The sequence below is a fragment of the Chanos chanos genome, chromosome 5 (assembly GCF_902362185.1).
Source record: "Chanos chanos chromosome 5, fChaCha1.1, whole genome shotgun sequence".
Classification (NCBI taxonomy): domain Eukaryota; kingdom Metazoa; phylum Chordata; class Actinopteri; order Gonorynchiformes; family Chanidae; genus Chanos; species Chanos chanos.
In genome coordinates, this window is record NC_044499.1 from 44645172 (window position 1) to 44662993 (window position 17822).

Consider the following 17822-nt stretch of genomic DNA (forward strand, 5'->3'; position numbering starts at 1 on the left):
AAGATTAGACATAAACACGCAAAGCAGAGAGAGATATTAGCATATTCGAGGATTCAATATTCAGTAGCGTGCCTAGCAACCAGAACAAAAGCCATATTCTATGGATACCCAAGCGAAAAAAAAAGGACCCACGAGAACAAAAGGCAAGACAGTGATTGAAGAAATTTGGTTAGTTTGGAAACAGTGGGGAGGGAAAAAAAAAGCAAGATTTGCAGAGGAGCAAAGGGGGAAAAAAAGGGAACACAAAGTACCTTCATCAACATCTGATATATATTCTTCACTGAGCATTTCTGGTACATTGGCTTTACGAACTGTGTAATTTAAATAAAAAGTGTTAGAAATAAAAAAAAGAAGAATGCAGGTTATGAAAGAAACAAAATAAATGGCGTTTTTTTTAAATAAACAGAATGCATTGAATAAATGTACATAGAACAGGTAATAGAAGCGCAAACACCTACCATCATCATCTGACATGTCGAGGACCTCGTTCATTGTTTCCGGTACATTCATTTTATGCTTCTCAGTGACCGTCTGAAGAGGGGAAAAACACGCACACACACACACACAAACACAAACAAACAAGTCAAATGGCTTTGCTCAACGTGCGTACTGTTCTTGAGTGGCTATGCTTGCAAAATGAGCTCCTTAATTCTATGGTGCTCCTCATTGCCAAACAGCTAAGAGGGCATCTCTTATAGTTAAGGGCTACTTCAGTGATCCAGGATTTACAGTCCTGTTTAAAAGCTCTTATAATAAAAACACTTATTACAATTATTACAAAATCTCTGCAACTCAATTAGCCCCTAGTTGTCCAACTTGTGAAGCACAGGGAATAGTTGTCCTGGTGGGAAACCATTGCACTACTTTGAATAAGTTCTGCCAGGTTCCCGTCGAACATGCATTTCATGATTAAATACAAATGACATGTCACCTTCAGCATCCTGAAAATAGAGGTTTGTAGAGGAGTCTCACCAGAGTGGTCAGTGTTTCCTCAGTCACAACCTTGAGTGTGTCCACAACAGAGATATAGCCTAGACGCCTGGCAATGGACAGGGCAGTGTTTCCGTTCTGTAGGAAAAAAAAAATGACGAGTCACTCAGAAGCCCAATACTCTTGAAATGATTCTCAGTTCAATTTTCACTGTCTTATTTTTGGCTACATAATCTAGATCTAGTCTCTTTAATTATCCACATATAGATTTTGTGGTGGTGGTGTCCTCTCCGTGAGTGGTCTGTCCTGCATGATGATTTGGAGAGTTCAAAACTAGAGTGAAATCCTGAGAAAATAAACCGTGTATTTGCTAAAGGTGATTTCAGTTTGATTCATAAAGCCTCAAAGATGTACAAATGTGACATTGCACTAATTATAAACAAAGCTAGAGACTGACATATGAAATACCTAAATTTGAATTGAGGGTATGATGATACACAAATAGCAAATGTGTTCTTTTATTAGGCCAGTTTTCTAAATGTGCTTGTTTATGGAAGGCTGTACAAGAGGATGCTTAGGAGAGAGTTTAAGGTGAGTGTTTAACATTATTTTTTCTTAACACACACACACACACACACTCACTCACCACAGTTAGCTCATTGGGTGAGGCTCCATATTGTAGCAGTACATTAACGATGTGGGTGTGGCCTTGCTGTGCTGCCTGATGGAGTGGTGTATATCCATTCTGCAGGGAGACAGGAGAGTGTTAACAGACAATGCTAAATGAAGCAAGACCTATATACATGTAAATACAAAATATACTCAGGGAATACAGTTGCGCATTACCTTCGTTTTAGCATTGACTTTTGCTTGATGCTTTAAGAGGAAGTTCACCATCTTTACGTTTCCGTAGTGACAGGCTACATGCAGTGGAGTGTATCCCATCTATTAAGAGAGAGAGAGAGAGAGAGAAAGTCCATGGTATTTTTCACCCAGTTTTCCCTTCACTGCTATAACTGCTTGAGAGCATAAATATTTTAGGTCGTTTTACGTTGCTTACATTACTGTTCTTTTGCTGCAGGAAAGAGGTCTAAATATTTTTCTGCGAGCCTTATCTTCCACAACAAACATTCTGTATATATGTTATGTGTCCTCAGAGGTACCAGTAAAGGCATTTTGGGCTTGTCTTTATCATACAATTTGTGTTTCTCTCTAATGCTATTGTTTCAGACTATTCTGAATGTGTTATGTAGTTTGTCTATTGCAATATTGATCTCGGTGTCTGTCGTCAGGCTCCGTCAGTCTCACATTAAGAGCTGTGTTATACTGAGTGACCTTGACCGGCAGTAGGTTCCACATGAGTGGTCAGCTGGGGGGCATGAGAGGACTGACCAGACACTGTGGGAGCATTTTTGTTTGGTTGTTTGGTTTTTTGTCTGTGTATCTCTGTGTTACAGTTTGAAAAACTGCCATTTATAGGTCATAGAACCTTTAAGTCTTGAGATTTAAGAATAAGTTGTGGATGTTTTAAGAACAAAGGCACTGATATGCCTCCTGTACCTTGGTCTCAGGATCCACAGTGGCTCCGTGGTTGACTAGCACCTCGGCCACGTTGACTTTATCCTCCTGGGCTGCTAAATGAAGAGGGGTCAGTCCACTCTGAAACAGAGGACCATAGCATTGTCCAACGATGAATTAACCCAGTCTCTTATGAGTGACTCACAAACAGCAATCCGTCATAAAAAGAACAATGCATTCAAGGTACATGAATAGCTATTCATACATTCATTGTGATGTTCTGTTACTCAAACAGAGCTTCATGACAGCAGTTTTTCTGAGATTAAACAAGGTGAAAGCTCCTTTGCTTTGTCAGTATGATGTCGGTGACCTTTGTCAAAGTCCCTGACGTAGTAATTCAGAAGAAGCTGACAATTATCGGTCATTATTATAGTGTACATTTTCCATTTTCAAACCTTGTTGGACAGGTTGATAGAAGCATCCCTTGCCAACAGCAGGGTGACAATATCCACGTTGCCCTCCTGGGCTGCTAGATGCAGAGCTCCAATTCCCTGACGTGTGACAGCGTTAGTATCAGCACCATACTCCAGCAGGGTGGTGGCAATTTCCATCTGGTTCTTCTTGGCAGCAATATGCAGAGGAGTGTAACCATTCTATAAGAGGAATAAAAGAGCTACTTAACGTTATGCTAGACATTTGAAAGGCTTAGTCTGGAGGTAGACTTGATTGAAAAGCTAATACAGGTATACCCGCATACAGTTGTTATGTACAAAAAGCTATTGGGATGCTATGGTTGGGGATTGCAGTAAACAAACAAAATGTTGAATAAATCCTACGGCTATTTGGCCATAAGCAAAAATAAAAGCTGTTTCCACTCAACATCACTTTTCGTTCAGTCAGTTAATGTTTCTGCCTTAGAGGCAAGAAGAAAGCACAGCTGTAAAAGGCATTGACCATGTTTCCTTGCAGGGTGACTCAAAGCCACCCACAGCCAAACCACCCCTGCCACATTCCCTAGATTTATGATATTTCCAATATAGCAACAACACCACAGCGCACACTGGTAAAAAACCAAAACGAGTGTCAGACGATGGCTCAGACTCAGAAAAAGAGAGGAGAAGAGTGAATCTCGGGTTTAGAAAAACCAGAGAAAACAATCAAATTTTCTACATGACAGTTGAGGGAAGGGCCAACTAGTCATGATATCACTCTAAAGAGAATGGTTTGGCCAACCACATGTCATCAAGCGTCTCCATACTGGAGTCCAATAATTGCTCTTCATGGTGGAACAAAGGCAGTATCTAGGTCACCGTATTTGTTTAGGGCCCCCACTGGGCTCCCACTGGGGAACAAAATGCAAACGTCTAAAAAGCTGCCAACATACGGTTCCTTCCTTTCAATTCAAAACATACAAGAAATTTCAGCACTCAACAGTTTACAGATTCCAATCCAGATCAACTTGTAAACTCAGCTCAAAAGAACGCGAAATGTCCTTTCTTTAAAAATCTTCATTTTAAAATAAAACTACGCTTGAACAAACATTGCGTCATTACTTAGGCCCATAGCTCTTGGCACAAGCGGTAAATTAAAAACATCTAGAGAGTGACTTGGTGATGTTTTGAGTTTGCAGTCGCTCAGTGAAATTATGCGAGCGTTCATCAGTTACTAAGCCTACTCGGAGCCATTCCACTCGGCTGCAGAGGGGAGGAATATGGCTTATAAGGAGTTCTGTTTGCCTCATGTTTTCACCTTTATTCCTTGCTGCTACGCAACTCAAACATAATTACCCAATTACAACTAGCTGTCCAATGGGTCAATGGAGATCAACACAAAAATGAGATCAACACAAAGAGTAAGTGGGAGGCTGACAGGAAACTATAATTGGTTTGCTATGCTTTTCTAGAAGCAACTAACAGTTAACAATTTCAAGGACCATCTGGAGGAATTCATTAGAACCGCTAAAACAACAACAACAAAAAAAAACCCACAATAGCAGTTTGGATTTCTGGATAATGGTGTAATAATGCAGGATGTTTGCGAGGGATGACTGTGCATACCAATGGTCTATAGTTCAGTGGGTGACATAGGAGATGATAATAAAGACAGAAGTAAGCTATAGATATGAATGTACATATGGATATGTACACGTGAAATATATGTATAAACATCCATGTATATTGGTTCTGTGTTGTGTTACAAAATGTGTATACTTTATTAGCTATGTGTTATTTGAACTGTGACTGTGTATCAGTACTAGTATGAGTAGAGTTGTGTGTGTGTGTGTGTGTGTGTGTGTAACTGTGTGAATGAACTGTATGTGAGAGAGACATCTTTGGTAAAGTTTGCTACTTACCTTGACTGCTGAGTGATGTGAGATGGCGTGTTATTGTTGTGCCATGGTGTGTGTGTATTTAATGGCTTGCTTTTTTTCTTAGGTATATTATGCTGATTGCAGAGTGCAGATGTGCAGCACACGGTGATGGAGGAAGGACAGGTGGTACCTTGGCAGCTGCATGGGGAGAGGCTCCCTGGTCAAGGAGAAGTAGAGCTACTTTCTGGTTATCGTAGTGTGCAGCCACATGCAGTGGGGTTAATCCACTCTATAAACACACACACACACACACACACACACACACACACACACACACACTATTCAGCATTAAGTGAAACAGTGAAACACAAATTAAGAGGAAGAAATAAGGTAGAGTGAAGAAAAACAGGGGATGTGACCAACAGCTGGTTAATTGCAAATGATAACACCCATTCAGGTGAACGGCTGTGTTTGCACAGGGCCCTGCCGACCTCAGGCTTGTTGTTCATGTTGTTCAATGCTGCATATTGATGACCTGTGTCTATGGACATAGTGGCTTAATCAAAGGAGCATTTCACTCTCTGGGGGACACACACAATAAGTGCAAGGATTGTGTTGCATAATGTGTCCCAAAGATTTTCACTCCAGTTATCTTATGCATTTACGTGAAACGTATTACTAGCAGGAAAAAAAATCACAGATCTAGAACCAGCGAATTGTCTTGCCATGCTTTACGTGAGAAAGCATCAGCGTGTGGTATTATTTGCTTGTGGTGTTTAATATTAGAAAAATACAGTATTCTGTTTTTAGCTCTGTGCTCATATTTTCTGGTTTTAAGTGAGAAGCTCTGGGACCTGTTCTAAACCTTTCCGGCCTTTTTCCCGTGTAAAGTGAAACCCGACCGAGCAGGAGCCACATCAATTCTCTCTCCTGCAATACGAACGCTTGACTTCTTGGAAACGGGGCGATAATTTAGAAAGCAATAACAAAAACTGCGCGGGGGCAGACGCGATACTGCGCTCAGTGGCGCTACCAAAATTATCGATGGTTTCATAACGCGGCTTTCATCTCACGGGGGGGATTATAATCACGCCGTGAGTGAACTGACCTGGTGACAATGATAAAACGGTAAATATTGAACATGTGATTAGACGGCGCGGGAGAGGAAGCAGCTGTGTGGACCTGCTCTCCGTCGCCCTTCTCTACCTTTCCCGCTGCATCTGGTGGCGCCCTCTTCTGCAGGAGGAGGTTGGCCACTTCAATCTTCCCATATTTTGCTGCCACGTGTAGAGGAGTGAATCCTTTCTGAAAATGCAGAGAATGAAAATGCATTTAGTGCAAATTAAGGCCCACTGTCTGTGCTTAATGGAGCTCAACATCGGTTTCAGTGTCGTGGGTTTCGCTGATTGTTCCTGGCTCTTTGGAGAATGAATTTATTGCAGCACAAAGGCAACATTAAGCAAAGGGACAGCGGACTAGAGGAGCCACCCTAAGCAACATTGCACAAGTTTCCTCCCAGTTGAGTAATCCAAAACCACAGCCGTTTAGTACTGCTCCCTCGTGCCAGAGGTGAGGCAGTTCTGTAACTGATCTGCTGATACTCGACAGGAAGGCCATCCGAGACAGTGAGGTCCTACACTCCTCTGTGTGCTGAGATCTTAAACAGTGCATGCAGGTCACACACACACACACACAGGACTGTTTTTCATCTCTGCTTTGCTTCACTGGGGACACTCTGGGGATCCCTAATCTTGGCACAGATGGACAGTTTGCTTTCTAATGTTATCGTCCTATTCTAATATCACTATAATAGCCTCTTTACCTCATCTCTAGCCTTTTGTAAGCAGTGATCTGAGACAAGAACATTGTGAGTGGGGTTTTAGCCATTTTTCTGTCTGGTTGTTTTCATCTCAGTACTAGAACAATGAAGGACATTTTTTCAGCTTGGTGTGGTAGTGCGTGTGGTAGTGCGTGTGTGTGTGCGTGTGTGTGTGTGTGTGTGTGTGTGTGTGTGTGTGTGCGTGTGTGTGACTTACACACTTGAGCCCTCTGAGCTTGGCTAAACAGTGTGGCATGAGGTCATGTTTTAGCATGGAAAACATTAGGAATCAATTTCTCTCCCACAGCTTGTTCCCACAGTGCAACACTCAATCACTCGACCAGGACTTAGAAGCACTTAGAAATTGGTGAGTGGTAAAGATGAGGATAACCGATATTGTCTGCGGGCCCATCTATTTTTCTTCTTTGAACAAGACGGCAAAATAGTTCGAGTTAAAGCTCATTTATAGTTTTCTCTGCAGTGGTTTCAGTCACAGAGAGAAAACAGTTCATGTATCATCAGTCAGAGAGAAGAGCTAGCTCGCTAGTAACAGATGCCTCAAGCTGTGTGCTAGAGTGTGTGAACATACGCCGAGGCTACCAAGACAAGGGTTAACTATGGACACACCACACACACACATTCACACACACACACACAGAAGCACACACACACACAGAATTGTATATACATATACAATTCTAAATATGCAAATGCTGACACATTACAAAAGTCAAGAGTTTCCTGAAAACACAACACTTCTGCAAAGCAAATAACAACAACAACAACAACAACAACAACAACAACGCAATTAAAATATAACGTGGTCCATTCATTCTATTTGCTGTGCAAGTGTCGACTTTTACCATTGCTTTTTAGAGGAGTTATGCTTCTATTAGCATGATGAAGCAGATCATATATACAGACTCATCACAGAAGTTCCTTGGGATCAAAATATTACTTGTCAAGATAAACCTGTGATAGGGACGCGTAACCAACACCACAGAGACATTTAAAGTGCAGAATGTAGAAACAATGTCAAAACCTACTTTATGGTTTTGTAAATGGAAAAGCCTCTCATATTTACTTCACAAATCAACAAGCTTATCAACATATCCACGGTTAGGAAAATTCTGCATATACAAAAGCACACACAGTTTGCATTTTCTAACACAAACTGGCTCGCCGACAACAAAACAAAGAAATACAATCAGTCAGTTTAAGACCCGAGGTGAAGCAGAAATGGCAGGAGTGCATCTCAGAGGGGAGGGGCACCGAGAGGACAGTGGAAAATTCTCTTAGGAAACACGTCTGTCTCCCACCTCCTCCTCCTCCTCCGCCACAGCTGGTTCCCGCCATCCCTGAACCCTGCCATCCTCCCTCAGAGTTACCAGAGCAAAGCACAAGAGCTTAACACATGAGCTATAAAAGAACCGGGCTGTTACAGCAAGTGCCCTGGAAACACTACACGCCGTCCCGCGCTACAAAGCGTAATCCCGAGCGATTTGAAGAATAGATTTTAAAATGGGAAAAGGTATGAAAGGCATTTGTCAACGTCCGAGGCCGTCCTGTAGTGCTTGGGTGTCTGGAACTACGCTATACCCGCCATCACTGCCTTTAAAAATTATGAAATTATCAACACGGTCAAAGGAAGGAAAAGACAAGTCATGTGAACAGATCTATGTACTCCGCCCAAACTGACTGCCAGGGAGTTAACAAGAAAAGGAGACGAAACAGAAAACCATGAAATAAGACACTGATCAGAAAAACTAAAGTGTGATTATAAGAGTACTTATGTTTAAGAGGACATTAACAATTTAACTAAGAAAATGACCAGAATTACCTGAATGACCACAATTTATCACTACACTGCATAAAACACACACAACCACACACACGCACACACACACACACGTTTGTATTCATGTCCTAGTGGGGACCTCCCATTGACTCCCATTATCCTGTAACTAAAGAATAATAACCTATCTCTAACCTTAACCAAAGAAATGTTTTGACACTTTTGGTTTGATCAATAACAGCATAGTTCCGAAAAATCATTGTTCTCCTAGTAGGGACCAGCATTTTGGTCCCCACCAGGCACGTTTGTCAGATTATGCTATCTTACTGCGGAATTTCGGTCCCAGAAAGATACCAATACATGGTACACACACGCACACACACAAAAAAAAACCCTGTTGTATGTGTATTTGGTTCACCTTGGTGGTGATAGCAAGGGAAGCACCCTGGTCCAGCAGGACTGAGGCCACGTCTTTGTGGCCCTCACGGGCGGCGAGGTGGAGGGGTGTGTAGCCAGCCGTGGTGGTAGCGTCTGGTGAGGCTCCGCGCTGAAGCAGCTGCTGTACTATATCAGGCTTGCCCAAACGACTGGAGATATGCAGAGGAGTTTGCTCATCCTGCAAACAGCACAAGGAACTTTTACTCTTCGGTAAACAAGCCATATACATGCATTTCTACTCAGAAAAGAGACACATCTCATGCACAAGTATGGTATACATGAAAAATTATTGTCTATTATCACTACTAGAACATTTTCTTTCAGGTATTTTTGTTGTTGTTGTTGTTGTTGTTGTTGTTGTAAATGTTCATTAGAGGAGTTACTCTACATTAAACCGAAATGTCCTTTTGACCCACAATGAAACAGTGTAAACAAAAGACTAAACTAATGCCTTTAATTAACATGACAATGCAGTAAAGAACATTCCAAAGCTCTAAAAAGCACTGTTTTGTGAACAGCCAAAACAACAGAGTGGGACAACACAATTCGTACACAGTTAAGAAGTCTCTATAGCGAAGTATAAAAGAATATTCTCACTTCAAATTAACTGCATTGTACACTAAGGTTAACAACTTAGTTTATACAGAGATACTACGTTTTGCCAGAGATGTTGCTACAAAACTTGCTATACTTTGACAAACTGATTTAATAGACCTCTACCAGCTATAAAAGTACAGATGAAATTGTAATTATACTGTCGTAAACAGCACGCATTCCAGATTTAGTGATGTGTCAGCTCTGACTTACCTTGGCTTTGGCCTCCACAAGGGCTCCGTTTTGCACCAGGTATTTGACCACCTCTGCTTGTCCAGCCCTGGCAGCCATGTGGAGTGCTGTCTCTCCCCTCTGAAACAACACAGCGGAAAGTTCTGGAAAGGTACCACTATGCTCTGACACAGAGGCTTTGTGTGTGGAGCCCATTGAGCACTGCCAGTCTCTCTCTCCATTCTGTCTCTGTGGGCTTTGTTATGACTGCAGGGATGAGCCTCACCCCAACAAAGCCCCACATCATGTTTCTACGGTAACAACAGCCCAGTAATGTCCCCTTGCTTGGGTAAGCGTTTTCTGAGGAAGAATGTATGATTACAGTCTTAATGTACTCCAGACAGGAGTTTTCAACTGTAATTACGGCAGCACAGTGAGCCCAAGTGAAGCCCAGACCACTGTTTTAGCAGAGGATCTAAGCCTGTTATTACCCTGAAAAACTTTGCGAAATAAGATATCTGAAAAATGAAGCCCTCGTGTGACAGAGAGCTTGTCAATGACAGGTTTCAGATAGGAGCACACGACTCTTTGGAAGTTACGTCAAAACTCAAAGTCTTTAAGCTGCTTTACCTCAACATTATCAAAAGCTTTCGAGATGATCCGCTCGAGACCCCCTCCCCCCAGAGCCTCAGAAATCCTTTGAAGCTGGACAGACCAAAAAAAAGTAAAACAGTTTTCTGGGACTCACCACATTAGTTGCGTTTGGCGAAGCTCCATGACTCATTAACTGAGTCACTATATTTTCATGTCCCATGAAAGCAGCCACATGAATTGGTGTGAGTCCAGACTATAAAGAAAGCAGAGACATTTACTTTTGAAGCGCTGGGAACGTAACTGAGTTGTTCATCTTAAAACTACAGATTACCTCATTTCGCATCGCGTATGTTTCATCAAACAATGGCTGATTATGCTTTACATTTTATTATACATCTCAGCACATAGTCATTCATTGTGACAGAAGACACAACACAAGTGTTCAACAGATTCTCAACAACGTAATGGAACATTCTTTAAGAATGACTTACAAAGTAACCATACATGCGCTCGTAACATACCGCCTAGCAGTGAAAGCACGATAATATAGACCACAGTTCTATTACGTACGCTTCAATGTGTTCAAACCGTGATTTTTCACGTCCCACTCTCTTACCTCAGTTACAGCCTGAATCGACGCTCCGTATTTCAACAGCAGCTCCATCACTTTGATCCTGTTCTTCTTGCAAGCAATGTGGAGTGGCGTGAAACCATTCTAAAAATGAGATATGTTTGTATATATTTACAGGGATCTCTTTAGACGTTTTGGTTCTTGAGCACACAGACCTCGGAAAATGCTGCGGATTCCTTTTTTTTCCCCCTCTGCGTCGCAGATAAACATGTGTGCAGTCACCAAAGCTTTGTTTTCAGCCAAACGAAAACCTTGGACTCCTGCTGCTCTGAGGTTTGGCAAAGTCTGATTTCTACACTTTCTCTTTCTTCCGTTTTTTTTTTTTTTTTTTTCCCTAACTGTTAAGACACACCCATTCTGATCCAATTATTTGAGTGACAGTATGCTCTTCCTCCAGTATGAAGTAATTGTTTTGTTGGTTTTTTTTGTTTGTTTTTTTTTTTTTTTTTTGCTTTTACTTGTTTTTAGTTTTTAGGCAAAGATCCATGTCGCTGGACTGAAATAAAACAAATTCAATGCAGAATTTGTTTCTCATGAAAAATAACAGCAGCTCTCAAGGTAACATAACATTTTCATCACATTTGACAGATGAAGGACACATCAAAAGGCAAAAGAATTCATTGATGCCGAAGAAAGGGAAAACTTCATTACTAAGAGAAAGATCAGAACCACATAAATCAGGGACAAAAAAAGCACAAATAGGGCTTATCTAGGACACTGAAAAAAAAAGAGATTACAAAGCTGTCGGTGAGCCTTATTAATGACTAAATATCAGTCTGATGACAGCAGAGATATGGATTTTTCTCTTTGATGTCTTAGACTTACCAGTGCCTTAGCGTTGGGGTTGGCTTTTTTGTCCACTAGGACTTTTGCAACCTTGTAGTGTCCACAGTGAGCGGCAACGTGCAGTGCGGTCAAGTAATCGTTGGTGACATCATCCACAGGGACCTCGTGGTGAAGAAGGAGCTGGACACAGTTCAGATGGTCTCCCTGGGTAGCCATGTGGAGCGGCGACAGTCCATTCTGTGGGACAGGATAGTTTTACGTTAAAATATAACATATCTCACCTCTATCAGCAAAGAACCGATTGACCTTTTTCAATACGGACTGGCCATGGGCTTCCATCATACACGTCCATTAATTTTTCATGGAGCTTAAATTACTGATTGGGAGAAATGGACATCCCTTTTTTCATCATTTGTAATGATATGAATTAAACATGAATGTGTTGGGAAACATTTGAGAATGATTGCTCTGTAACACTTATTGCAACATCCTTCGGCCAAAACAGGAGAGAGTTTAGCAAGTGACCGTGTGACCGTGCCCTTCTAGGTCTTTCAACAGTTTGAGTCATGCAGTGAGACCTCCCTAAAATGGAGAACAGAAAAAGATACAGTATGCAAGAATACGATGTACAGGAACCGACGAGGGTCAAATGATACCTTGGTCTTGGACAAAATCGGAGCCCCTCGGTCCAGTAACATCTCAACCACTTGCTCGTGCCCACTCCTGGCTCCACAGTGCAGGGGGGTCAGCCCATCCTGCAGGAAAGATGAAAACATCGTCCTTTTTCTGCTCCACGTCTTACTCAGAGACACAATACACAACGCAGAAATGTCATTTATGAAACCTAATTTGGAAAACGTACAAAATGGTTCTTATCTTGTCAGACCTACGGAGGCGTCTGCATTGTGCCAGAGATATTCCATACAAGGACTTTTGGGTCACTTCTAAAGGACCATCTGTTCAGAGGCTTTTGGGCCAGTGATAAACTGTATCAGAACAATAATTTTATCTGGCAGCCCTGCATTTCTAACCAGTGATTCTTTTGCCAAACACACCTCCCCGATGAGCTGAGAGCATTGTTATTAATCAGAGTCAAATTAAATGTATCATGGTATTATGTGAGGAAATCAAATTGGAACAAACCTGCTTAGTTTCAGTCAAACTACTCTGCCACAGTATGAAAAGAGAACAGAGCAGGACTAGACAAGTCACAGACATGTAAACCATGTAAAGCATATTTATGCATGGTCACTACAATAAAAAAAAAAAAGAGCAAATTCATGAACTGACTTCATACAGTGCGATAAATATACCCTAGGAAAGTGGAAAACTTGGTTTTCTTTGACTGCAGTCAGCTCTGACCTTGGTTTTGGCATCGATTCTGGCTCCTCGCTCCAACAACAGCTTGACCATATTCCCGTTTCCTCTTTTCGATGCCACATGTAGAGGAGTGATGTCATTCTGTGAACGTCAGCACAAGAAAATACAAGAACAAATGAAGTGAGATCCTTGGATTTGGACTTTAAGGACTTTATAAATCCTAAACCTCAAATGTACTCCTTCATAAATCAAACAAATGGACAGAATCCCCAGAGGAAAGTAAGTCTAAAGTCTAAATCCTCATTGGCTTACACAAGTTATTGCATTTATCAAATCACCTCTTTACTTGGTGATATGATGTTTAAATTTGTACTGTAATGTCTCCTCAAAGAATGGAGGAGGCCAGAATGGTTTTGCCAGATATTTTAAGAGAGGCATTGAGTCACACCACCCTCTAGTGACAGCTAGCCACATTCACTGACTCCTATGCTCTATGCCATCTTATACACGTCTTTAGAGATCTGCATAAGTCTCTCTTTTACTACAGAGAATTTGTTCTCAGTTATGAATTCAATGAGAAAGTACAGCTGGACCAGTTAATTAGGGGTGTGTTAAGTGCACGCACACACACACACACACACGCATGCGCGTGCACAAAGAGAAAGCAGGCTTTACTGAATCACAGCTCTGCAATGTAATAAACTCCCTCTTACAGTGTGATTTCTCAGCCTCATACAGGGCAGGGTCAGAAAATGTAGTCATTCTCCGGGAATGTTTCTTTGTGCTTGCAGAGTAACGAGGACATTTAATCTCTGAATGATTTCCCAGGGAGAACTAAGGCACAGGCCTCTAAGGTAATGCTGGTTAGGGAAGCAAAGAGCAGGATGTCACACCTGTCACACAGCCCCATTGTAAGGCATTGTCTTCTGACACATAGCTCTAAGAATGAGACCTTTTCTTCACCTGAACGATGATCTGACACACACACACACACACACATTCACACACACGCACACACACTGGATGTGGGATGTTCCTCGGAACATAAACCCCAGATTCCACCTCACTCTGCAGGTTCATGTTTCACATAATGTGGGGGTAAGGGGTGAAGTGGGGGTGAGAAACTAAAGGGATTTGCCAGAGTCTGTGTGTGTGTGTGTGTGTGTGTGTGTGTGTGTGTGTGTGTGTGTGTGTGTGTGTGTGCGTGTGTCGGTGTGTGTCTGTATGTGTGTGTGTGTGTGTGTGTGTGTGTGTGTGTGTGTGTGTGTGTGTGTGTGGGTGTGTGTGTGTGTGTGTGTGTTTGTGTCTATGTGTGTGTGTGTGTGGGTGTGTGCCTCCTCCTGTAGAACGACGTCAGCAGCTGTGGAACGCCATGGCTCAGCATTGGATCTCGAGACTAGTGTTGAAGACTTGCACTTTCAGGTTTCCCTAATATTGCTGTTACATCATTCCCTGTGTGTGTAAAATGCTCTCTCCACAACATTGCAACAAATCCTAAATCATTACAATTTGCAGCTCTTTGAAGCTGATCAAGTAGCAAGTGTTTATAACTGTGTTAAACTATGCTGAAGTCTATGTTAACCAGTATGGCTATTGTGAATTCATTTGCGTGTGTGTGTGTCTCACCCTGGCCTTAAAGTCCACAGCGGCACCCCGGTTCAGGAGCAGCGTTGCCACGTTGATGTTGCTGTAGTGAGCTGCGATATGGAGTGGGGTGAAGCCGCTCTAAATCGAACAGAGAAATGACAGAGATCAAAGGTCATGGCCTCAAGTGACTGGAGCTCAGTGATCTCCACCTGTTGACGAGCTTGGGAGTGATTCAGACAAACTGACACCAGCAAAGCAGCCCAGGAGATCAGCATATCCTTTTAAAAAAAACGACCATTTACACCCATCCAGAGCATCTCTGCTTGAGGTTTTTTTTTGTTTTATCTTTGACACATTTGAGTGAAGAAGAGTGATTGTCCATTTTAAAAGATATGCTCTCTTTGGACTTCAAATGCTTTTCTGGCCACCAACCGCTATCCAAATATGCTCAATTGGATTGTGGCAAAGCTGTTGTGAATAATCATGTGCATGTGTAACCTCAGTTGGGGAAACATGCATTCAACGTAGATCACTCAACCTCTTTTTTTGTCAATGTGGGTAAATGCTAATTAAAACAAATGGCGTATTTTAAAACATATGAATACATTAAATACGGATCACAGATACAGGAGTACAATAAGCATAGTAAACACTCAGTATTTACAGAATGATATTTAAATCTGAGCAATCTACATCTCTCGTGGGATTAATCATTGCAATATCAATGGTCAGTGCAGTAGCGGGCATATTTTCTGAAAAAAAAGTTTACTATGTTACGATCCAGGCTGTTACAATTTGCGCAAAAGTTCTTCATTCTCATATCTGTCAGCGATAGGAAACATCTAGAAGCAGTGTGCAAGCTTAAGTGTGTCAGAGGGATCTAAGTCTATCTGTCCATGACTGGCGGTCAGTAAGGAGCTTCTTACTGAAACAAGTGTTAGTGAGCAGTGACTCATCAGTGGTCAGTACTGTAGTGTTTAATATCATGCACAGCCATTGGGCCGTTAACTAGGTGCAGTTGCAGCACAGTTGGAACGAGCCTGGCAGCCATGCTGACTGAAGAAGAACGGAGAAAGCAGACGTTTGGAAAGAACCAAAAAAAAAGAAAGAGAGAAGAGGGGAATAAAGAGAGAGAAATAAAGAGGGGGTGGAGAGGGAGATAAAGAGAGAGAGGGAGGGATAAAGGGAGAGACAGAGAGAGAGAGAGGGGTAAAGAAAGGGAGAGAGAGAGAGAGAGAGACAGAGAGAGAGAGAGGGAGGGATAAAGAAAGGGAGAGAGGGAGAGAGAGAAAGGGAGAGAGAGAGAGAGGGAGAGAGAGAGAGAGAGAGAGAGAGAGATAAAAGAGTCGGAGGGTGCAGACTGCAGACTCTGCAGACGTCAGTGGACTTTTCTGCTGACACCTGCAGGGGGAAAGTGTCATGCACTGAATCTGAGTGGTGATGGGTTTTTTTTTAGAGGCACACTGTTCTGAAGCTGAGGAGAGAGACTCCTGAATGTTTCCTTACCCCTGGGCTGAGACAGAGCGTGGGCTGGCAGGTTGTTTTTTTTTTCTTTTGATTAAAACACTTTTCAAAATAATAGAGCTGTCTTAAAATATCTCTGTTCACTCCTTGAGAACATTTTCTGAAAAAAAGATTTTAAGGACTTCAGGTAACTCAATTGAGATATATCTCAGCAATTAGAGGACACATCATTAGATACCATTAGAAAGGGCATTTCTCAAAAATATGGTTTCACAGAACATGGTTAATAGTTTTAACTTTAAAAAAGCACAAGAAATAGGAGCAGGTGATTCTTTGGAACGCACAAATCTATCCCTTAAAATAACATCAACATCTTCAAAGTACTGGAGGGGACAGTTCCTTCGCTTGTTGTAGGGTGACTGTACCCCAGCAGTCACTGATGTCTGTCACCTTCATCCTCGCTCGTCCAATCACATTAACGAAAGCACAGAACAGCCAATCAGCATTGTCTCATCTAAGACAGAAATCTCACCCCTCAGCAGCAGAAATTCTCAGTCACAGTCAGTAGTTTTCTAATCCATGCTGCTTTCATTTTCTCTGTCTCGTCGAAGAAGCGAAATACTAACGTAACTAAAAGAGTGCGAAGCTAAATGAATAAACAAAGCGATGCACAAACGCATAGCCGAAGCAACAGCAACAAGAGCAGCGGCAGCGGCAGCAGTGGCAGCAGTGGCAGTAGGGTGTGGGCACATATGTGGTGTGTAAAATTTGTACAGATATACCTCTGTTGTTCTATTCACCATCATCTAGGGAGAGCACAACAACCAGTCGAGAGAAAACAAAATGGGCGATTAGTGTTCACAAGATCACAATGGGAGCATCAAGCTGTAAGGGTTGCTAACACAGTGAGTGACAGTCACGGTTACAACCACATCACAAAAAAAAAACAAACGGCCACTCAACTGGATGGTGCAGCTTCACTCACATTATAAAAATACCGACATTGTTTTAATGAGATACGCTGATCATTTTTTCTTCTTTGTTTTTTTTTTTTTTTATTTTTATTTTTTCAAAGATATAAAAAGGATTCTCCTCTGCACTTAAGAAAGTCTATAATTGATTAAGGTATGTTAAGAGATGAAGTTTTGATTTACTAACGTCATATTCAACTAAAATACATTTTTCTCCGCATGTTCTCGGTGTGTTATAAAATCAATAAGACACCTATTCAGTTACACACCTATGTTTGCCATTTCAGCACCATCAAGTTCTACACAGACACAGCGAGAAAAAGGGGTTTAGGTGAAGTTCGGTACGGCTTGGCTACCTTGGACTCCACGTCAGCGTTGTGGTCATTCTGCAGGAGCAGGGCGGCCGCCTTGGTGTCATCTTTGCGGGCGGCGATGTGGAGAGCGGGTAGCCGCACTTTACCCTTTGTGTCATTCTCCAGGAGGAGAGAGACCACCTGATCATGCCCCTGCTGAAGAGCCACCGCCAGTGGCGTAAAGCCATCCTGCACACAAACACATCGTCATCATTATTATTATTATTATTATTATTATTATTATTATTATTATTAATCCTGAACATGTCTAAAACATGCATAAAAGATATGTAACCAAGAATTCACACAGTTTAACATTCATACGGAAGAATTTTTGAAGGGACTGAAACTCTGTTGTATTTAGGCCAATAAGTATCACACTTAGATGACCAATTCCAAAAAAGCATCAACAAAAATTTGGTGTCATTCAGTCAAACAATCAAAGCTTTACAAACAATCAGAGCTTTTCACTCTAAACGTCATAAAACAGAACAATCTCACTTCCGTTGTCTGAAAAACTGGAATTTCTTTCCAAATAAT

At 41.8% G+C, this 17822-nt stretch overlaps 1 protein-coding gene across 1 annotated transcript in view; it reads right to left on the minus strand.

Annotated features, from left to right (window-relative positions):
* ank3b (ankyrin 3b) overlaps positions 1-17822 on the minus strand; it is a 65420-nt gene that overhangs the window by 25803 nt on the left and 21795 nt on the right. The window contains exons 6-24 of the mRNA XM_030774339.1: positions 17286-17471; positions 16741-16764; positions 14534-14632; positions 12950-13048; positions 12244-12342; positions 11627-11824; positions 10787-10885; positions 10325-10423; positions 9619-9717; positions 8792-8989; positions 5966-6064; positions 4950-5048; positions 2904-3101; positions 2491-2589; positions 1777-1875; positions 1577-1675; positions 973-1068; positions 459-531; positions 252-311 (exon numbers count right to left, since the gene is read on the minus strand). Coding sequence (XP_030630199.1) covers positions 252-311; positions 459-531; positions 973-1068; positions 1577-1675; positions 1777-1875; positions 2491-2589; positions 2904-3101; positions 4950-5048; positions 5966-6064; positions 8792-8989; positions 9619-9717; positions 10325-10423; positions 10787-10885; positions 11627-11824; positions 12244-12342; positions 12950-13048; positions 14534-14632; positions 16741-16764; positions 17286-17471 — 2122 coding nt within the window. The remainder of the gene's footprint in view (positions 1-251; positions 312-458; positions 532-972; positions 1069-1576; positions 1676-1776; positions 1876-2490; positions 2590-2903; positions 3102-4949; positions 5049-5965; positions 6065-8791; positions 8990-9618; positions 9718-10324; positions 10424-10786; positions 10886-11626; positions 11825-12243; positions 12343-12949; positions 13049-14533; positions 14633-16740; positions 16765-17285; positions 17472-17822) is intronic.